This window comes from Seriola lalandi, unplaced genomic scaffold, assembly GCF_002814215.2.
Source record: "Seriola lalandi dorsalis isolate HSWRI2012SDOR001 ecotype SW California unplaced genomic scaffold, Sedor1 jcf7180002054998, whole genome shotgun sequence".
NCBI lineage: Eukaryota > Metazoa > Chordata > Actinopteri > Carangiformes > Carangidae > Seriola > Seriola lalandi.
Window position 1 is genome coordinate 191,181 of NW_019525547.1, and position 23,942 is coordinate 215,122.

Here is a 23,942-nt window from a genome sequence, read left to right on the forward strand (position 1 = left end):
TTTTTTCCAAGAAAAATACCTTTTTATTTCATTATAAATCCACATAATTGTATCTATGAAAGCATAAAATCCCCATTTCACTTGTTGTTGTGTTTTATCCTTATTGTGGTCATTTGTTTCGTTATATTCAAAGTAAATCATTGGTATCAAACCATCGAAGACTGTAAGGTGTATGTCACATACAAACACAGACACTGTCAAACGGCAAAGGGGGAGCGAGGGGGAGTGAGGGGGACGGGACAGCGCAAGTTCTGCTGGCCATCTTTTACAACCGCTTAATACATTTAACAATCTCGAGTGCCAGCGTTTAGTAGTAGGAACACTTATGGTCGCTTTTCCCGTGTCAAACAGAACATCATATTCACCATTTTCACCACCAAATGTAGAGTCAGACTTGTGTGCTTGAAGTTTGGCTTTGAATAAATCCTCGCTGGTGTTCCTCAAGGCTTCTTGGGACACCAAAGGTTTTTTTAATACTCCGACAAAGAGAGAACCAGTCCACCATGGACGCAAACACACTGATTATTTCAACATTATTTAAGTCATCCGCAGCCAGAAGAGTTAGACTGGTAATACTGGAGAGTATACTATTCAGTTGTTCATGAAAATGAGAGAGAGAGAGAGAGAGAGAGAAAGAAAGAGAGAGACAGACAGAGAAAGAGAGAGAGAGAGGGGAAGATAGATGAAATGAAAACACACGATTAAAGTGCCAGAGAAGTTCACCGTTTAGTTTGACAGTTTGTTATTATTGATGCTTCGAGACAAGACGCTGACGATGTGCTCGTATTTTCAATCCAAGGCCCAACATGTATTTTTCTCTTTGACTCCTAAGAGATAATAGAGAGGTGTGTGCTTTTGGAAGTCTGCATATTCTCCCGATATTGTAATAATGCTGTCATAATACTGCAGTAATCCTTTGGCATATGACTGTATGCTGGAGAAAAGAGAAGAGTGGTGCCACCAACCATTGACGAACCACAGCTGAGAACATCCTGGAACAAATGTCTTGAAATGGGTTTTCCCCAAATCCACAGTAATCCATCCATTATATTCCCAGAGCAGCATTTAGTGTCCGCATAGATCCCAGCTGTCAAATGAGAGAGACTAAATCCAGGAGCCCCGACAGATCACTGGATACTTCCTTCAGAAAAGAAGAAGAAGGAGTGATTCCCGACTGTTCAGTATGATTCCTCACATCCAAAGGTTTCAAGCCCCAGATAAGCACCAAACACGGGCCGGGTTCAAAGCCCGGAGCCTGACCTGTATCCCACATGTCTGATCCGAGCGGCCTGGAGACTTGTGCATATCAACAGGTTTAGGCTGTTTATCCTCCTCGAGTTGCCTACAGGATGTTTACATCACATCCCGTGCTCGTGGTATGAGGTGGCATCAGAGGGTCGGGTGTGTGTCTCTGGGTTGAATACCTGATCACTGCAGCAGAGCAGACAGACGTGACCATGCAACCTATCGGGGCACCTAAAGGAGACGGGAGACAGAGATACAGGCTGACTGAGTCACTGTGTATATATTTTTATACTCTTTATTTGTTAAATTTCATTCCCTTAGATTGTTATTTCCCAGAAAAAACAACATTATGATAGCTATAATGTAATAAAACAATTCACAAAAATCTATTAATAAGTCAAAGTAAAGGAAATCAATAAAAATAACTTTAGAACTTCTGATACTGATATTTTTATATAATATTTGTTTTCTGGATCATCTTCCACCTCATTTCAAATAGTTTATCTAGATTCCTAATCCTGTGATTTACTATCTCTATTGTATAGTTTTCATTAATCGTGTCCTTCCATTTGCTTAATTGTGGCTTCTCTGGTTTCAGACGGGTTTTTTCTTACCTGTTTAAGTGCTGCTACTGTTGCTGATAGATTACTGTAATTAGAGACACATTACGTCTGATCTTAGTTTTGTTTGTCAACTCATGGTGACTTATTTTACTGGCAGCAGTGGAAGTTGTATTTAAATTCCTACTTAAGTTAGAGTAGAGAAGTTCATCTGCAGGATATACTTATAATTCAAATGGTAAAAGTACTCATTAAGTTCCTGTTTCATCAACATATTTACTGTTATTTCATCATTATAACTGATCCATTAACATGTGAGCAGATTTTTAATGTAGGAGCTGGTTGAGAAGAATCTCATTTGAATTCATTTACATGGTGTTTGGTAGTAAGAGTGTTTCAGAGACATATTTTAGGTACTGGTCGATGTTAGTATGTGAAATCTTAAATCTTAAAGCAGCTAGTAACTATAGCTGTCAATTAAAGTTAGTGCAGTAAAAAGTACTTGTACCTGTAATGGAGTAGAAGTATAAATTAACAGTGCATGTACTGTAGTTAAATTTCTCTTGCATTATCAGAACAAATGATGGTCTCTTACTGTGACTGAAATTCAAACTGCTCTTCTCTCTTTTGGTTTCACTTAAATATATTCTAACAGCCGGCTTCTTGTGGAGTTCTTCTCTTTATAGACAGCAGGTTCCTCGAGTCTTTGCTTGTTCAATGTTTATGAACCTACACACTTGAGACATCCCTTTTTTTCTTTCTTTTTTTTTTTCACGCACTCTACAAAAACCACACAAGCCCCCACAGCATCTGCAGAGGCTCTATACTGTTGTTCTCCAATGCTGATGACTCAGTGTCTGCTCGGTCAGCTGCTGAGATTTCAGGGCTTTCAAACCCATTCCCTGCCTATACATTGGTTTGGAAACTACCCCCTTCACACCCACAAAGCCTTATGTATTTGTACTTGAAACACAGACCGAGGCCAAACAAAAGGCACCGTAGCACTTTTCACTGTCTGGTAAGTACAGCAGATGGTAAAGCTGTGTTTGGGTGCATGGGGAGATTGTACTAATGAAGAGTGAGGGAGCTCAGGTCAAACTGTGCCAGCAGGGGGCGCTTGAAGCGTGCTAAATGAAAAGTACAGTAAACTACACAAGTCCTCTTTAAGATGGAATATAACAGACAGGCACATAAGTAGATGGACTAATTCATCATTTAAAGACAGAATAAGGAAACTCAATAATTACATAATAATAATAATAATATTAATATTATCATTGTTGTAAATTGACTTTATATTGACTGAATGACTCCACCTGTAATAACTATTTAAAGTTTAACTCTCAACTTATTAAAAGCAAATATTGTAGCTGCTGTAAAAGTCTACAATCATTCAAATGCCAACATGTGAACTATACTGCACACACACACTGTGTGTTGAGAGGAAAGACAGAGACATCATGGAGGACGAGGTTTTCAACGCTGCATTGGTGTTTACTGTGCTGTGTATATTCCAACCTCTGAAATGTTCTATAATGAAAAAAAGTGTTTGGCATTTGATGCAAATACTTGATTTTGAGATGTGTTCATGATATTTTCAGTGTGTCCAGTGTTTCATTTTACAGCAGATATGTGGCACTTTGCATTTTGTGTCTGCAGTTGTTGAATTTGTGTGAAGAGTTCTGAAATAATGAGACCTAGTTTAGAAAATGTGTAAAAGACTGAAATGCAAAATGACTGAAGAGAACCTGAGAGACTGATGCACGTGAGAAAAAAAAGTGAAATTCGACAAATGAATGCTTAATAGCTTTTAGGAATGAATGATGAAGCAGTAAAAAACATGTCAGCGCTCTTTAGAAAAAGCAAGATTTAAAAAGGAGCATCAGTTAATGTATTCAAACATTAATAAAAAGTTACGGTCTACAGTTCAGCTGTGATTTGCTTGTCTTTTGTTGTGTTTTGTTCCGTTTGTCTAGGCCTCTCGAGCTGCATGAAACTGTCGTCTGAAATCAGCACACGCTGATGAAGAGGAAGGAGGGGGGATGAGGAGAGGAGAAGAGTTGGTGTGGGAGGAGGGAAAACTGGCTGAAAGAAGAATGAAAACGAGCGGAAGGGAGACAAGAGCACGGGAGGAGAAAAAGACGCAAAGAAAACAGATGAGGGGAGAATGGAGGAGAAAATGTGAAAGTGAGAAAATAGGAAGGTGGTTATAGAAAGATGAAAGCACCAAAGGGCAGAGGAAAAATGAAAAGGAAAAAATAACAGAAAAAAATGAAGCGAGGGAGAAAGAGATCAAAGATGAGATCACAAAACATGACACATGAGGAAATGAGAGGGGGAGGAAAGGGGAAAAGAAAATATAGGACAGAAAGGTGGAAAAAAGGAGGCTAGGAGATAAGAGGAAAAAAAGGGGGGGAGATATGGAAGAGAGGAGAGGGGGAGGAAAACAGGAAGGAGAGGAGAAAAGAGAGCAGAGACGAGAAGAGAAAAGATGAAAAAAAGGAGATGATAGAAAGAGAGATGAGGTATAAAAGAGGGAAAGTGAGTCAAGGATAAGGGGAAAAACAACATGAAAGGAAAAGTAGATTTTAAAAGAAAGAGAGAAGAAAGATGAGCACAGGAAGCAAGAGAAAGAGGAGAGGAAGAAAAGAGGAGAGGAAAAAGATAAGGAGAAAGAAAAGACAGGAGAAGGAAGGAGGAACGATGCTTGGACCGAGCGCCACCAGTCTGCACACTGTGGGGGACTGGGCCTTTATATAATGACCCAATAAGGAGGAATAATGTTGTTTACTAAGGCAAGGCGATATTCACAGAGCACTTAGAGGTGAACTCACTCCAGGCCTGCTAATGGCTGCTCATTGCTGCTCTCTCTTTCTCTTTCTCCTTCATCCTCATTCACTCTCTCATCCTCCTATCTCTTCCTCCTCTCTGTTAAAGTATGCTTGGCATGTCTCCATGCCTCTCTCCCTCAAGACGTTCTGCTGGAGCTTCTCTGATGAAACAATGAGTGGTTACCCTCTCACCTGTGTGTACGTGTGTCTCTGTGTGTGTGTGTGTGTGTGTGTGTGTGTGTGTGTGTGTGTCTGTGTGTGTGTGTCTGTGTTTGATCTCTCACCTCTCCCGCCTCTTCTCCCTCCAGCGCTGTGAAGCTGAATGTAAGTAAATCTGAAAAACACACAAAACCGACAAATAAACAGCTCAGATAGATAGAGAGATAGATATATAGATAGACAGATAGATAGACAGATAGATAGACAGATAGATAGATAGATAGATAGATAGATAGATAGATAGACAGATAGATAGACAGATAGATAGATAGATAGATAGACAGATAGACCGATAGATAGACCGATAGATAGATAGATAGATAGATAGATAGATAGATAGATAGATAGATAGATAGATAGATAGATAGATAGATAGATAGATAGATAGATAGATAGACAGATAGACAGACAGATAGACAGATAGATAGATAGATAGACAGATAGATAGATAGATAGATAGATAGATAGATAGATAGATAGATAGATAGACAGATAGACAGACAGATAGATAGATAGATAGATAGATAGATAGATAGATAGATAGACAGACAGATAGATAGATAGATAGATAGATAGATAGACAGATAGATAGATAGATAGATAGATAGATAGATAGATAGATAGATAGATAGATAGATAGACAGATAGATAGACAGATAGATAGATAGATAGATAGATAGATAGATAGATAGATAGATAGACAGATAGATAGATAGATAGATGACAGATAGACAGATAGACAGACAGATAGATAGATAGATAGATAGATAGATAGACAGACAGATATATAGATAGATAGATAGATAGATAGATAGACAGATAGATAGATAGATAGATAGATAGATGACAGATAGACAGATAGACAGACAGATAGATAGATAGATAGATAGATAGATAGATAGATAGACAGACAGATAGATAGATAAATAGATAGATAGATAGATAGATAGATAGATAGATAGATAGATAGATAGATAGATAGATAGATAGATAGACAGACAGACAGATAGATAGATAGATATATAGATAGATAGATAGATAGATAGATAGATAGATAGATAGATAGATAGATAGATAGATAGATAGATAGATAGATCTATTTTGTTGAACCGACAGACCAAAATACATTTAATTCAAAATGATCTAAAAGAGTGAAATTCAGCAAATCCACACACACACACACACACACACACACACACACACACACACACACATATATAAGCAGCCAATGAATAATCAATAACAAAAACGATAAAGAAAAATGGCTAAAAGATAAATCAATGATACTAATTCTCCTGATGGAGAGATCATTCTAGCTCTGTCTTCTCTCAGCGAGCTGTAAATCTGGGCTTCAGTTTTCTATTTGCAGACCTCTCTTCACCTTCTTCACGTTTAGTCTCTTCCCAGTCTCTCTCCCTTCTTCACCTCCCCCTCATCCCTGAGTTTTCATTTTCTCTCCGTCTCTTTATCCCTCCATCTCTTCTTGTCAATAACTGTGTCTCAGGGCTGAGTGACTCATCTGCACTCCTCTCTCTGTTTGCTTGGCTGTTTCTCTCTTTCTCTCTGTTGTTTTTTTTTTTTCTTTCTCCATCTCACTAACTAAATATAAGTCCATAATCCTCCCTTCTGTCTCTCTCTCCTGTCTCTCTCCTTTTGTCTTTCTTGGATGTTTCTCTCTTTCACCAACTATAAGCCCACAATCCACCCGTCTGTCGCCCGCCCGCCCGCCTTCATCTGTCTCTCTGCTTTCTTTGCACATACACCCAGGTCTGTTTCAGATGGAGATTAAAAAGACTTTGACTTTGCTTTATTTTAGTCAAAGGGTTTATGAAGCCACTGGCAATGTTACACTGCAAATTATATTCAAAGGCCTTCCTCTATAAAAATAGATACCAGGAAACAGCGGAGCCTGAGTTGGGATTTCTCTGCTTTCTGTTAATGTGCATTCACAAGATTTATTTAAAGTAAGCAGCTACTTTAACTGCTTCAAACTTTAAACAGAAGCTGCTTTGTTATTTTTTTTACATGCTATTTTATTATGTTATTTAAACTTTTGAAAATGGAAATAAGGAACAGTTTAGAAATAAAGCAGATTATTATAACATTGTTTCTCTGGTGCTCTCACTTTAGATAAGCTGGTTAAACTGGGGACTCTATAACAGAAGATGATGCATCACAACCAGAGCGAATGGTGACAAATGGTAAACACTTCCTGTCTCCTAAGTGGGCGTGGTCATGATTGCTTGTTCATGTCAAAACATAACAACAATATAATACTACACTAGATACAGTTTGAACTTGATACTGTTTTTAACTGCTAGCTTATATCTGATCAGTCTAACACTGTTTTCCCGCCAAAAACTGTTAAATAATAACAACAATAATAGTATTATCAAGCAAAGAAAGACATGTTTTATTTCAGTTTTAACGTTAACTTCATGGTTGCATGTACCCAGGTAGCAAAATAACATGCGTTGGGCTATATGCGTGTTTTCTTCTGGCCCTGTACATGCCTGGTTCCACGGCCTGAATCTGGCCCATACACAGCATGATTATCAGATGCACATACACTTCCGCATCTGGACCAGTTCTGGCACACGCACAGAAAATCTACCATCTGTCAGTCAATACTGGAGGATAACAGCCGGAATCTGCCCTGGGATCTGGGAGTACATGGACTACATGTTGGGCCACAAGTGTCATTCTGCTCTACGGGTACAGGCCACTGTAAACTTCTGTGGTTGCAGCAGTGAACCCAGAACCAACATGAGATCTCAGATTGGTTGACAGAGACAGGTGTCTAATAAAGTCAATTTTCTCCTGATCTGCAAAAATGATCTGAGGATCTGTGGCTTGTGAAAAATAATTTATTTCAGTGATTATGGGGGGAAAAAAATCATAATGTGTGATCAGGTTCACTTCTCCCATTGGAGTGAACAGACTCAGAGCTGCTGCTGCTCTCCTAAAGGGGCGGGGAGGTGGAGAAACCATGTGACACAGTTACAGGAAATGATTGTAAATGTGCTGTCTCCTTTCTCAACTGTCTCAGCTTGTACTTTCCATATCAGGGCAGGGCTCAGAGGGACTGCAGGGGATGCGGGACGTCAATGTGCCGACAAACGTCGGACGAACATCGGGGTTCAAGCATTAATTTAGCTCACCAATCTAAACATAGGATTAATCTCACGCAATGACGATATGTTAATGAGTCTTCTGTTATCTTCACCAAGCATTCTTAGTTGCCTAACCTAGTATAATTACTTTTGTTACTCTGTTTTATGTGTTGTTGTTTTTCAGGCAGCTGCTGGAGGCACGGCCTTGGAGTGAAATGATTTGAAGATGAGCAACACTCCCAGTTCCCTAAGCTGTATATGTATATATTCCTTTGATGTGATTATTTTTCCATGCTGTGGAAAAGACTGTATTGTTGAGTTGTTGGATAAATACAATGATTTTCCGTTCAGAGCACAGCACATATTTCTTCCTTTGCTTTGGTTGAAGGAGCACTTCCTCTCCCTGTGAACTCCCACTTTTGTTATCTTTTCCCAGGAACCCCCCCGAAGGCCTCCTACTTTCCCTGGATACATGCAACATTAAAATAAAAGCACATGAATCCATTTCCACTGTGTGTGACGTGACCAGCAGGTGTCACTGTGACGCTGCCTGCCGGCCTCAGTGGAGGCTGTGTGGCAGTCGCTAACAGTTTAGTCACTGTGCCATCCTGCTGCTCAGTGCCAGGCTTGGATAATAAAAGCACACTGAATGACGCCCCGATGCCTCGTGGCTTTACAGAGCGCACAGTGATGCTATCTGCCCGTGGGTGCCTACGCCTCTCTGCCCTCTGTCCCTCTCCGTGGTAACCAGCGAGGTGGGATGGTGGGATTGCATTGGAGGGGAGCCTGTGTTGAATGAATGTGTGTTTTTGTGTGTAGCTCGTCTGCATGTGTGTATTGGTGTACTGTTCTGATGTCCGGAGAAAATGATGATGACAGTGCATTTGTCACAATTTATATATATGTAATTGTGCTTCCTCTCAATGCATATGTACACTGAACTGTATTTACAATGCTGCTCTTAGGTTCATTTCTAATTCCACTGCTTACCTGTCTTTGTGTATTATATAACAGGGTTGGCTGGCCCTGGTACACACCCGTCTACAAAGATATCGTTGGCATCTTACCTCCACATTTATCCAATTTAATTTAGCAAATAAGAATGGGATCTACTGTTTATGCTCTGAGAACTTGAATCTATAAAGTCTGTGCCGTCCTACAGACAAGAGAGAGAAAATCAGGGAATCTATCACTTCACTTTAATGGTGTGGAGCTTATGTACCTTTCAGAGTTTTTGAAGTATTTAATTTGGGTGGACAAGACAAGGTATTACTTTGCCAACTCTGCACAAACTTGGATTAAATTCAGTGGCAATATTTAATAAATTCTTTGCTTTTACGACAGCTCTGTGAGGCAACTATGATGTGGTTAAGGTCAGGGGAAGACTATCATTACGACTGATTAAAAGATGAACGTTAATTGCAGGTTCCCCCGCAGAAAAGTTGGAAATGCTACACACATCTAACACCCCGACCTCTGTACCCTCCACTTTCCATCTCACCACACAGAGAACACACTTCTTCCTGCGTTCACAGTGAATGTCGGCACTGGATGTAAATCATCAAGTGCAGGATTGTCCAATATGAACAGGGTCACAGGGTTGGCTTAGGTTTTCAGCTACTACAGTACAATTAGAAAAAACTACTAGTCCAGTTAATTATTGGAAAAGTTCAACACTTGCTGACTCATGCTTTTATATTTAACTGAGGTGAGAATCTGTCTCTGAGTTTGACAGATGTGTGCCACAGTTGTTGCTCTATGAGACTGTGATACTCATTGTGAAGGAAACAAACTGTTAGATAGATAAAGTACAGTATTAGACAAATTGAAACGTTGCCCTGATGATTATTCTAGAAGAAAATGTAAAGGATTCATCCTCTGGGGGACATCAATGTTTAATTTATGCCAATCCACTGAGTAAACATTAGTTTGACCCGATGGTCGTATAGGGTGAAAAGTCAAGGGCTTCCTCCTCTGGGGACGATGCACATCTGTACAAAGTGTCATGGTAATCTGTCCAATAGCTGCTGAGATATTTCAGTTTGGACCCAGGTGGTGGTCTGAGCCTCTGACAGACAACTTGGTGTCCCTGCAGCTGGATAAAAACATTAATCATGCCTGAGCTGCAGATATTGTAAGAAAATATGTCGACAGCAAAAGTTTTGATAAATTCAATCTGAATATTTTGCAACATTGCAGTTATATATTCTTTAAAAATGCATCTCCATTTCGGTTACTACACCCTACACTGCATATATATGTATATAAGTGCTATTATTATTCTAGTGATATGAAGGGTGAAGTAATATGAAATGATATGAAAGCAGAAAAAATGGTTTGCATATACAGTATAACTCGCACAAACAATGCATTTTGTGTTCCTGTGGCTGAAAGTGCCTGTGAGTGAGTGAGAGTGTGTGTGTGTGTGTGTGTGTGTGTGTGTGCGTGTGTGTGTGTGTGTGTGTGTGTGTGTGTAGTGGGAGAAGGTACTGATGGCGACTCGGGGAGCAATGAATCAGGCTGACCAACAAACACCGGCTCAGTTCATTTGGACTGCAGAGGAAGCAGGTGCATCGGAATTGCTGCTGTTTGTGTGTATGTGTGTTTTCTCTACTCAGTGTGTGTGTATAGATATTAAACCCCCAACAAATGGCCTAAGGGCCGATGGGGGGGGCCGCGGAGATTCCTTCCATGAGAAAAAAAAAATCTGCGTATGTGTGTGTGTGTGTGTGTGTGTGTGTGTGCATACATGCGTGGCAAAATGCGTGTTTTTAGATGGGAGGTGTATTATTACTGGGAGGAAAGGGCCACGATATGATGAGCAGATAAAAAAAGAGGATGGAATGTTATAGAGGAGTAGTGGCATATGGGGATGTGGATGATGGATGAAGGGAAGAAAAACAAAGGAGGAGATGGAGAAAAAGGAAAAGGAAGTAGGGAGGAAGAGCAGAAACCAGAGAGGGGGAGAGGAAAAGTCAACTTTTAAATGTCTATACTCAGAGACTTCACAGGAAGAGAACACTTACGCCAAACAAACCGCATCCTATATATTTAAGGTGGGGTGGGTGGGGTGGGGGGGTGCATCTAATTTGGGGGAAACAGTGAGATAGTGATTATTTTGTGTTTTTTTTTTATTGTGTTTATCATCATATTGGCCCATATAACAAACGATATGTTTTTTTTAAGTTGAAGTCATTTAACATCTCATGACTGGACATTTACACATTCACAAGATCATCTTTGGTCTCTGAATGCAGCACCCAGCCCCTGACATAAAGGGAGCGTTGCATTATGGGTTTGTAGCCTTAATGTTGCCAGTCAAGTCTGTTTACAGTGTGTCTTAGCCCTAAACTGATGTTAACTCTAAACTAGAGTTAACATCGCTGTTTGTTTCCACCTCTGGACACAGATCTTTGTGCTTAAAGGAATGAAGTTTAATGCTGAACTCACAACGTTTCTTCAGAACTGGTACGTAAACAGCTCCTAATGCTAACTTCAGCTATGTAGCAATAGCAAAACTGACAAATAGCTTCTTTAACGCATATATCCATCCTGTAGGCAGTTTAGCAAGCACTGTAAACACAGGAAATACTAAACAAACTCAAATCTGTGACCTGAAATGTCGACCGCCTGACATCTGAAACACTGTGTACAGTAGAATTGCTGCTACTTCAGCTGTAGAGGACTGAGAGGACGTCTGAGCTCTGTATCCATACAAGTGCTTCTCAAGAAACCAGAAAGACTGTACTTCACTTCTAACCCTTTTTACCTACGTTATCCGGGTAATAACATCTGATCATAGGCATTCACTTCATATAAGCACAGTCACAGTCTTGTTACAACTTGTATATGTTTTTTCTCTGTGGCCTAAAAAACGAGCCCATGGGTCGTCTGTGCAGCAGGTTGTTATGACCCACAGTTACGCTTTGTTGCTAGGCGACATCTAGTGGTCATAGTAATGATGACAGGAGCAAAGGGAAAAGTGCGGTGACGTAGTTTAAAGAGAGACAAAGTCCACGTCAGGAGGAGGTGGTGGTGGATGGATGAATATGACGGAGGAGAGCGCTGTTCCATTCCCATGTGAAACTAGCTCTTTTTTGTTGTTTCTATTATAAATGATGATCCGATATACTTAACCACGTTGTTATTATTGTAACCAGGGCGACAAAGGTAGGTACGCGGCTCTCGGTGCAGCCCACGTGTTTATTATATTAAACATGACAACCCAGGTCCGGTACGCCTGCAGCCATGGCGGCACTATTACTCCTATGGGTCGTATCAGAGGGGGAGAAAAAAACCACCTGTATAACTGTTGAGGTTGGAGGAGCTGGTGTTATGTTAGTGTTTTGTTTCTCGATAGATTTCTGTGTTTGTTATTTTGGCCTTTGTCCACTCTGAAGCTGGAATACACTCGCAATTTATCGGAAAGCATTTTGTAAACGAATACACCAGGTACCATCCACTGGTAATTTGTTCCCGTGGCTTCTTGGGACTTGGGGAAGATGGGGCACAATTTGTGTCTTGGCCATACCTACACGGGACACGGCACTCTGATTTGAACATGTTTCCTGTGCGTTTACACCTGCATGTGTGATTTTTCCAGATCCAGATTAAAAATTCCACACAGCTCTTGAGTTAACATGTGGAAATGGGGTCAAAGACAGAAGGAACAGTGTGTGTTCGTCACTCTGAAAGGAAGTCAACTCCAATTACTGACACAGAAAAATGTGAAGCAGGCTGATGCAGAAAAGATCATCTCCTGTCATGTTCCTGTCATGTCGCTTGTAAAACCTTTTCAGAGTGAAGGAGGATAAGGTCATACAGCGCCTGTATGTGTCGGGTCGCGCTACAGACGCACATGCTCTGCTTGTTTGGTTAAACAGTGAATGAAGCCGCTCACCCCCAAATGCATTAACGTTACGCTCCATCCATTGAACGATACAGGTCCAATGTTTGAATTCACACAGAGATAAAAGAAGAGAAACGGCTCATAAATTGTGTGAAGGGGAGAAAATCCTCCAGAGCTTTGATAGATACCTCACATTAGGGTATACATGTCAATTTTAGAGTGAAATTGCTCAAAGAAATCTCACAAGATAAAGAGAAAAGCTATGGCGTCTGATAACAGACAAACAAAACGACCTTGAACTCAGATATGAAAGGAATGGAGAAGAGAAAGGAAGCATCATAACAAAACAGCTCATTAAAATCAAACAAATGACTGCAGGGAGGGAGAGAAGGGAGCGGTGAGAGAGTCTGTGTGTTCATTTTCTTTGTCTGAGCGGAGCCACAGTGAGAATTCCTCTCCACAAGAAAAGTGAAAATGTAAATAAATCGCACCAATCACACCAACAGGGCGATCTGAGATCTTGTTCCGAGTAATAACCTCATAAACATCTATATTGTGATATTGCAATATTGTGATATTATGAAGGGATTATTTGATGGCCAACTATGCCCCTTGGAGGAGCTTCATAACTGCTCCTCACGCTGGCTGATAAAATCAGGCACATTTGAATTCTGGCTTCGGCTGATGTGAAGTCACCTGCACTCTCATTTATTAGCTTGGGCCCAAAGTCCCCAACTTGATACAACAATTAGCTTAGCTTACTTGCTCACCCGTGTTGTGTAGTGTTATGTCATATGACATCTATGGCACACAGGAAGTGAAGGTATAGCCAGTGCTACTGCGGCTTAATTGCATGCTGATCTCATGTAGCTACTGTATCTCTGCACTGTGCTCCACATCCTTGGTGTTATCCTTGTCAAGCAGTCACATCACAATGGTTGCTCTACTGTGATGGTGGCAAAGGCTCATGGAGATTGTAGTATTCAGAAAAAACATAATTTCTACTCAAATAATCGGGGCCATAACATACACAACACCTGCAAGACTTCTGTGTTGAGGAACACTGAGGTTGTGTGAGTCACCAGTGGCTCCACCCACTTCACTTCTCTATTAACAACTAACAACTCTGAATGAACATTTGAGACCAGCCTCCTTCATAGAGCATCTTTGGTATGAAATATGTCAAGCTGCATCACAAGCACTTTCCTAAGGAATCATTCTTCAAAATGAAGCGACCAAACTGGGGATCTTTGTGAATTTGAGTGTGTATTAATGTAATTCCTCATTCATTCATTCAGCTTCACATGCTCTTATAAGAGGGAAAATAAGACGTTATGGGTATGTTATGGTTTTATATGGCTGCTGTTATAACACACATTGTTGCCCTGCATTGATTTTTACAGGCAGTATTAATATGAAATCAATTGGACTGTTAAAATCTGTTTACTGGACAGGAAACTGCACGGGTCTGTGTGTGTGTATGTGTGTGTGTGTGTGTGTGTCTGTGTGTGCGTGTGTGTGTGTGTGTGTGTGTAGGTAGGTGTGTGTGTGTGTGTGTGTGTAGGTGTGTGTGTGTGTGTGTGTGTGTCTTTTTGCAGCTTGATAAAGTGGCAAATGCCCATTTCATTCGCCCTGAGGTAGCAGCAAAGCTGCAACATCCAACTGTGTGAGTACTGTGTGAAAGTGAGTGTGAGTGTGTGTGTGTGTGTGTGTGTGTGTGTGTGTGTGTACCTTATCCAGGTGAGTGACTGTTCATTAAAGTGTATTTTTAATAGGAGTGTTCAGTTGGTGCTCAGCGATGCAGGCTGATTGAACTTTGTCTGCATGGTTCACTGCCTGTCCTCTCCATCACTTCCTCTCTCTGTCTGTTTCAGATTTCAATTTCAAACAAACTTCACATGAAACTCTCTCTTTCTTTCTCTCTCTCTCTCTCTCTCTCTCTCTCTCTGGCTGCACTAAGTCTGAGGTGTATCATATTCAATTGAATTCATTCAGGCAAAAAAACATGTGTGAGTTACATTCTACATGTCTGGGAGCAGGACAATGTAGTAACTCCCCCCACCCCCAAAACAGTCTAGATCCCTAAACCTGACCATTTGATGTGACAAAAACTGCAGCTGAAAATACTGCGAAGGCGCTGGAGTGAGAATCTAACTATGAATTCGATAGTATACATATATATATATATATATAGTATATATGAGGGGTGTAACTCGTGCCATGCTCGTACCATAAAGGTTTAGTCCTAACCACAGCTGCAAGGGTTTGAATCCAGCTGTGGCCCTTTACTGACTTTCCTCTCTCTCTCTCTCTCTCTCTCTCTCTCTCTCCCTGTCCCACTGTTGCTACCAAAAATCTGCCCTTTCTGCAGACAATTTGGATACATTAATCTTTCTGAGAAACACATGAGAATAGAGTGAATGTATGTGTTTCTGTGTATGTGCCTTTATGTGCGTTTCTTGCATTCAAGAAACAAGAAGTCATCCAGTTTTAAATTATGTCCAGTTTGCCACAAGTTTACAAGCTTACAATAACGCCTTTATTTTTCAAAGTTAAATTCATAATGAATTAAAAGAAATGTCACGTTTTTCACAGCTTTTTTTTTACTGTACCGAAAAACATATTGAACCATGAATTCAAAACCGAGGTATGAACTGAAAAGTGAGTTTTGCGTATCGTTACAACCCTTTTAATATGAAAATGTCTGCCGCCTAAATACCTAAACTTGACACTGGTAGTAACAAGGAGCGAGGATCTTGTTCATCATTTTCTTCCATGAAATCATGAAAAACAACAACATGAGGAAGTGAAGGTATCTCACCCACTGCCTCCTAGAATGAAATCAGCTCTAAATGCAGATACAGTAAGTGTCCATCCTTCCCCCCTCCCTCCCCCCGTTCTTGTCTGACAGCAGCTACTCACCAATGACAGGAGCCGCTCCTCAGCTGAAGTGGAGTTTGGCTCCAGACACCAGCAACAAATAAAAAAAACTAAAAAAACCGGGGGAGGGAGGTGGAGTATTGGTTTGGGCTTAAAGATTGGTGGGTTGTGGGCTGGACTGTGTGTTATTGGGAGATGGCGTCATCTTCCTGGGTGGGATTTAAGTCCACTACAGTTGTCCCTCGAAGAGAAGCCCCTCCCATCCCCTCTGACGATGATGACGGTTGGGAGCTCTTATTCGCACCTCCACCTGGGAGATGACAAGATGGAGTCAGATTAGCAGAAGTAGGAAACAGAGAGGAGTCACATATTGGTTTTCCTCCTCCGGTTACCTTGGCCTGCGGAGGAGGAGGATGGAGGCAGAGCGAGGACGTTGGCTCCGCCTCCACCTCCTCCGTTGGTCTGGGAGCAGACGTTGGCTTGGCGTGCGGCGGCTTTCTGTTTGTAGTGGTTACTGTGCAGCTTGTACTTCATCAGGAGGATAAAGATGAAGACGAGGACAGAGGCCACGATGATCCCCCCGATGATGATGATCATAGTACCACCCAGGAACTGAGGATGAAGAGTTAAAGCGTGCAGACAGTTAGTCCTGTGATCTCTCCTTTCAGGGAGATGATTTGCCAACATCATGAAATCACAGACGGACGTCTTTGAAGAGCCCTGTACAAGTGAAAATGTACTGAGCAAATCCAGCTGCCGAGGAAGACTGTGTCATGACTGAAAGCTCCAGAACAGCTACTAAATGCACCTTGAAATGAGATTATTGCATTTCGGAAATGAGCGGATGATAAAATTTTTTATCTTCACAAGTTCCCATTCTGTAAATCCTCACCCACTGTGTGTTGGCGTGTGCAGGTCCTGTTCACTTGAACTGACCCTGACTTTTAATAAACAGTAAATAATACCAACCATGATGAGTGGCGATTCTAGAGTCCGTTGGGGCCCTTGGCAAAAATTTGCCAGGGGGGCCCCTTGAATCAGCGTTTATCACCATTATGTAAAAAACATCAACGAACATACGAAATCTAAACATTTTTTTTATTCCAAATGTTCACGTTAGGAAAATTTTCAAAATATAAATACAAAGAACAATAAAAACCTAAATAACTAACTAACTAACTTCAATGTTGTTAGGTCCTAAATAATCCACATTATAATGCTCGTCAACACATAAAGCCCCTTTTAGTTCAGCAGATAACTACAATAATCTTTTCAAATGTGGTATGTTAATTCCTCTGGGGCCACTCATTTGAAAAAATCCCATTAGCCACTTGAAATTTCAAGATGGCCGTCATTTCCGGTAAAGGAAACATATATTTTACCACAGAAGTTTACCCATGGGACAACTTTCAATGACTGCAAAAAATGACATTTCCTAGCCAGAAACGGCAGCCATCCTCAATTTTGGAGTGGCTAATATATGCAGTTATCTGCTGAGCTAAAGAGGGCTACTACCGCTGAGCAGTGTTGGTGACTTTTAACGCTAGAACCGCCGAAACGTTTGAGTTTTTATTATGTGAATAATGTTTAAATTAAAACTACAGGTCTCTCAGTCTATGACTTTTCCTAAATATATGTTTTGGATGTTTTCTGAAGCCATGAAGGTATTAAAATAAAAAAAACACAAGATTTCTGAGCATTTATTCCTCAGACCACAAAAGCTGTCACACGGACCGCCGTCACACGGACCGCCGTCACACAGACCGCCGTCACACAGACCGCTGTGCAGGCTGTGGCCATTTGAATTATGACAATTTTTCCATTTTGCGGTTTTCGTGCATCTATTTTATTTGTTTTTTTTAATTATTATGTAATCTACCCCCATTCTCACCCCCCCGACCCCCAACACGACATCATATGTTTTCCTACTCAGATGTCCCTGCAAATCGTCCATTGGTTATTTAAAGGGGAGGGAGCGGCATTTTGAGACATTGCTGTGGAGTCAACAGTGTCAGCTCTCAGGGGCCCCCTAACAGCCTGAGGCCCCAAGCAGTTGCCTGTTCACATGCTGCACCTCTGACTCTGATATTTCATAGGTTTCAGATTCTGTTGTATCTAATTAGAGTTTTTTTTGGTCCCGATGTTTTCAGTGCTCAGTACATTTCATACATGTGACTAGTAAAAGACTCTCAGCTACAAATGAACTGGAATATTCACTCAACACTGTCTCCATTCCCCTGATAATTAGAGCCACATTGTCTTTTCCAGAGAATTCCCGCCGCTGAGCTCAGTTCGTTGTCAGACTGACACCAGATTAACACGGCCCCTCCAACACACTAACCTGGTCTCGTATAGAGTGACAGCGTCCGTACTCCGTCTCTGTAGTGAAGGACACGCAGCCCACCAGCTTGGTGCCTGTCAGGGCAGTGATGCCGTCGTCGTACACGGCCAAGACACACAGCTCGTAGTCCCGCGATGACGCCAGGTCGCTCAGCAGGAAGTATTTGTGGTTGGCCGGGATCATCCTGAATGAGAGGAAGACAGAGAGGCAGATATTTTATTTTATTTTTGTCCTCCTTTGTGGATTATTTGTAGAAGAAGAATTCTTCCACAAAACAATAATTGGAGTTCAACAGTAGATCTTCACTGACAAAAACAACCTGACATGATGAGTCAGTTCAGGTCTCCTCACTGAGCAGACACATCTGTAGCTGGCTTTCTTTAGTCTAATCATTTTTATCATTTATTTTTTTACGAGAAGTCCAGCGCCCATAAATAAAAGTCACAGGACCCAAGAGTGGCTTGTTCACTGGGCTGAGTGGTGAATATTTCTGTGAACCTCAGACAAACCCGGTCACAGCAGGCGACAGATGGAGAAAGATCAACGAGACATTCACATCCAACACCAGAAGTTTGTTCCACACTTCGATTATGTGTTGACAAAGCCAGCTCTGTTACGGCCAAGAGATGTGACTGAAAGCTCCACAAAAATCTAGTAAGTGGACCTTTTGGGTTACAGAGTTTTTTTGCTGACGCTTTTGAGTTGTTTGGCAGAAGACAGAGACAGATTTCCAGACGTAGTCAAAGGTCATTAATCTGATCTGAACATTAAACCACAGGAGTAAAGACTGCAGAGGTCACATTAACTCCTCGCTACCTTCCACTCATCATCTTGTCACTTTGTTAAAAAGTCCAGTGTTAATGAAGCAGTAAATACAGTGACAGAGCTTCAACAAAAATCTATTTCCTTCACTGTGACTCTGACAGTTACTTGTTCTGGGGGAGGACAGTGTTGAAGGGGTTTGCTGCTTCGTATTGAACCACACAGAATGAAGGAAGTGACTGGATTTCTTTCTGTCCCTACAATATATGCAAGCATTTTTTCCCTTATTCCACATAATAAAACTTTGGAGAGTTTACTGCATTTTTACAAAACTATTCACATTATTTCTGTGCTGAATATGCTGTTTTGCCTTCTATCAGAAAATACAAGTGTTCAGTATTTAGCTGAGACCAAGTTCTGCTGATGTAGAATTAAACACTCAAGTTGCAGAAGTCAGAGTGTGAAGTCTAAACCCTTGTTAAGTTCTGATGGAACTTTTCTAATAATAAGTATTTTTACATTATACACGGCCTTATAAAACACTAAGCTTTGGTTTGACTTCTTTATCATAGCTTCAGTAATTGCATTCTTGCAAAAGTATCATCCACTGTCATCCACTCTCTGCTACTTCAATTAAGTTACTGCACTTTCTCAACTGTAGGAGCATTTTTCGACCCTGACTTCGCTCAAGCGTCATCACAGACTGAAACATTTACCAGGGAACGACACATCTGTATGAAAACACTGTGAAGCTACACAGAGGACTGCAATCAACAGCCACTGTTAAAAAGTACACTCTACTGCAGCTTAAACAACAGATCATGCATTTCAATGAACACCAAAACTGTGTTGTGGAGAACCTCGCACCAAATTTTTTACATATTTACCATGAGATTGAAGATGGTTCCTCTGGTTGTTTCATAAAGATTCTGCACTACAAAATTACAGTTTGTTTATGTCTTCTATCTGCAGACAAAGGCTGTGGCATATTCAGCAACTGGTCTCAGATCTAATCATGTAGCAGTAAATAGTCCACCAACTGTAGAGCACATGTGCCAGAACAAGCCCGTGTGCACCATCACTGATGTGTTCTCATTTCGCTGTTAATGTGCCAGATGTAAACAACGATCTGTTGTAGTTGTGATGCTGCAGGTTGTGATGAGTTGAACCTGAATCTAATCACAGGCAGAAAACAGGAGAAAATCAACCTTGGAACAAATAAGATAGAAGTTGCATTTATGCAGAGGAAAAATTGTTACAATCAGACACATTCATGACATGAAAATAAATCACCCTAAAGTTTGAGCTCTAGGTCTGTACACACAGACACACACATTCATTTCAAATAACCTCGTCTTTGATGGATCTGTTGTCTAATACAGTTACATTTTTTTTTATTTTCTCATTAACCTGTGGACACACAAATAAAGACGGACAAAGCCTCCATGACGTCACCCACAGGTTTCTGAAGAAGCTCAGAGTGAGCTCCTCCACTGTTCCCATCTTGGCGGTGACTGACTCCGCCTCTAACTCCTAGCTAATCCAAAAGAGGAGGGGCATGTGTGGAGCTCAGAGCTCTCCAGTTTGTGGAAAGCATACGCTCATCCACCTGTCACTCAAAGAGGCCACGCCCTTAATTATACAGAAATTTAAGCCTTAAAAAAATGTAAACAGGTGAGTTATATAAAAGTTCACCCCCCGTACAGTTGTCATGAAGGAGGGAATTAGCTGTAGAGATCAAAACTGTTTTCTGTACCAGTTTGTAAACATGTTTGTTCCTGCTGTAAAGTTGGACATCTTAACGTTGGAGTCTATGGGGACGGACTCAAGTGGTCATTAGAGGAACTGCAGTTCTTGGCACATGTTTGCTGGCTTCATTTTTCAGCTTCAGAGGTTGCTGCTTGGTTACAACATATGGACTACTGTTTGTAAATTGGTAATTATGAATTTAAGTGAACAAAAACTACATACAGTAGGTCAGGAGTCCAGTCTCTAGCCTCTTCTATTCAACATCCACGTGCTCCCCCTTCCTCAGATTATGGAATATTATAGCATGTCTTACCAGAATTATGCAGATGACACCCAACTCTACATAAGTGTCACCAGGTGAACACAGTCACAGTGAGTGGATGTGGCAGAATTTTCTACAACTAAAGGCAGAAATAGTTGCTTTGATTAAAAGTGCTCACCTTGAGTCCATGACACTCACATCTACAAATTAAAACATAAATCTTGGTTATTGGCTGTTTTTCAATGTTTCATTTCATTTCAGCATGTTTTTTACAACAGCCACGTGAAGATCAGCCTCCTACCACCTTAAAAACAGCAAGAATTCAAGGATTTGTGTCTAAACGTCTAAACTTGTTCATGCGTTTATTTTGAGCAGGCTGGACTATAGTAATGATGCCTTCACAGGTCTGGGTAAAAAATCAACCGGACAGCTGCAGCTCATCCAGAATGCTGCTGCCAGCATCCTCACTAACACCAAGACAGTGGAGCGCATCACATCCACCCCTTAAATCGCAGCTCTGGCTTCCTGTGTGTCAAAGATAGGTTTCAAAATCCTACTCCTTCCTAAATGGTCTCAGGCATAAATACATCTCTGATTTTCTTGTATGTTACGAAGCATCCAGATGCCTCAGGTCATGAAGGATAGGTATATACTGAGTGATCCCAGAATCAGAACCAAACAGCTTTTAGCTTTTCTGCTCCTCACCTGTGGAACAAGCTTCCTGAACACCTGCCGAAACTCTCAGCTCAGGCGAATCCGGCCTCAAAACATTAAAAATAAATTACATCTTTTAAATCCTTAACTAATTATCTTCTTGTTTTTGAGGGTTTTTAAATGCAATTTCAATGTTTTCTTAATGTCTTATTTTGAATGTATTCCCATGCCTTGAAGCACTTTGAATTGCCTTGTGTCTGAATGGTGCTGTTTTAATAAACTCGCCTTGCCTTTAAATTAAATGTGCTGCTGGAAAGTGAAGACGTGTCCCTTATGTTTGTCTCAGACCTTTGCTGTTCAATCATGCAGACATGTCTAGATTCTTGTATTGATATTGCAGTTTTCATTCTGTTTCAGTTGAGCTGAAGAGAGAACAGCAGAGATCAAACACGACAGTCTCATAAAGAGAAGAACAGGGGAGATTTCCAAATGAAAAAGACTGAAGTTGAAGTGGAGAGAATGTGTTTTTCAGAGCAAAAGACAGAAGGAGCGAAAGAGAAGAAGGGAACGGACAAGGATGTTGCACTTTCAATTTTCAGCTTGAAAATCAAAGGGTACAAGGCAGAGTGAGATTAAAGACGGATGGGAGACAAGGAAGACAGTGGTGAAAAGAGGAAAGAAGAATATGGGGAAAGAGAAAACAGGCAAAACAGGAAGACACGGAGGAGAAGTGATGAGAAACGGGAGACGAGGTGAGACAGAAACAGGAAAAACGGGGAGGAAGGAGGGGGAGAGAGTGAAAATAAAGAAATGCCATGGTGGAGGAGTCAGAAAAACAAGCGGGAGATGAGACACGATACAGAAAGAAATAAAAGAAACAAGAGAAGAGTAATGTATTCAGTGACATGAGCTGAGATGAAAATGTACAAACTTTTTTTGTTTTGGGCCAGACTCAGGGAGAGAAGCTGAGAACAGCCTCCTGTCAGGGCAGAGCCATCATCACTGTTTTACTCTTACTTTCCAAGTCAGTCAAAGTCAGAGTCAACCTCAGTGTTAATTCTGCCTCATACAGGATGGAGATGCTGTTTCTCCTCAGTATAGGCACATACAAGTATTACATAGAATAACAAAGGCTTAAAATACAAGGATAGAAAATATTTTGGAAAATATTTTTAGAAAAATTTGGAAGTTAAGATCCGACCTGAAACAAAACATCCTTTTCTGATTTGTTCCATTTCCATTTTTTGTCTCTTTGCTATTGCCAACGATAATAAATAGAAGTCAACAGTCTCTGTCCTCATTAGTTTACATAGAAGAAAGTCCACAGCTCCATTACTGGAGTCAGAGTACAGATCCTCCTGGTCAAATATGACTCCAATACACGTGAAAGTTGTTCAGTCAGATGTTTACTGGAGTTAAACTACTTCATGCAACTGGACTTAACCGTATCATTGGATGTAAACTGTGAGATCATCCAAAATGGATGTCACTCCTGGGTATACTGAGCTAAACCGAACCACAGCTGCTGTACGAGGGGAGTGACCTTTCAATTAGATGTGTTATAATCAGCGAGTGTTTGCTTATGTTGTCATATCAACTTCATACGTTTAATGCAGCTTCACAAATTCCCATCATTCCTCGCAGTGCCAAGCTCTCGGATTCTGCTTTGTCAATGCTGCACTTGGTCACGTCAAGTGAATCTGAGCGAGGAGCACACAGAGACACAGAGACAGAGGGTGTGCATGTGAATATATTTGTATTTGTACCTGAGCTTACACTTGTATTCTCTCTGTGAAGGTGTGTGTGCTTTCCTGCAGCCGCATATGTCTATTGACTGTGTGTACCTGTGGGTCTATGTATGTCCTCAGTGTGTGTGTGTGTGTGTGTGTGAGCTATATATTATTCAGGTGTCAGGCAGTGGAGGGCAGTTCCTATTTATCAACACTGGAGCGGAGGTGACGAGACAAGGAATGGAATTATAAAGCCTACCCTGACCCTATGGGCATTATGTGTGTGTGCCTGTCTGTGTGTGTGCATGTGTGTGTGCATGTGTGTGCACATTTCCCTGTCGGAAGAGAAACAGGGAGGGAGAGTAAAAGAAAAAGATAGAGACAGTGTTTCTAAGAGACAGCCGGTCTATTATATCTGGTCTATAAGTGCTGCAGCGTTTGGGTCAGACTAATGGTTGAATGAACACCTGAGGCTCTCACGCACATGCACACACACACACACGCACACACGCACACACGCACACGCACACACACACACACACGCACACACACGCACACACACGCACACACACGCACACACATTGAATGTAAAGCTACTATTATTGCCTGTGGCCTTTTTGTTGCTGGAGATAAGTCATGTTTCCGCCTGAGGCTTCAATACAGAATTTTTTACAGCAACATGTTAGGGTTGCTGGTTCACTTCCCTGTGCGGAGCTCAAAGGGAAGAGGCAGACCCCTTCCCCGTGT

At 41.1% G+C, this 23,942-nt stretch overlaps 1 protein-coding gene across 1 annotated transcript in view; it reads right to left on the reverse strand.

The window, feature by feature from the left end:
* LOC111647556 (leucine-rich repeat and fibronectin type III domain-containing protein 1-like protein) overlaps positions 1-23,942 on the reverse strand; it is a 192,892-nt gene continuing 168,950 nt past the window's right edge. Inside the window, exons 9-13 of the mRNA XM_023397178.2 lie at positions 18,039-18,222; positions 16,090-16,309; positions 15,740-16,007; positions 4,921-4,970; positions 1-1,476 (exon numbers count right to left, since the gene is read on the reverse strand). Coding sequence (XP_023252946.1) covers positions 15,883-16,007; positions 16,090-16,309; positions 18,039-18,222 — 529 coding nt within the window. The 3' untranslated portion in view covers positions 1-1,476; positions 4,921-4,970; positions 15,740-15,882. The remainder of the gene's footprint in view (positions 1,477-4,920; positions 4,971-15,739; positions 16,008-16,089; positions 16,310-18,038; positions 18,223-23,942) is intronic.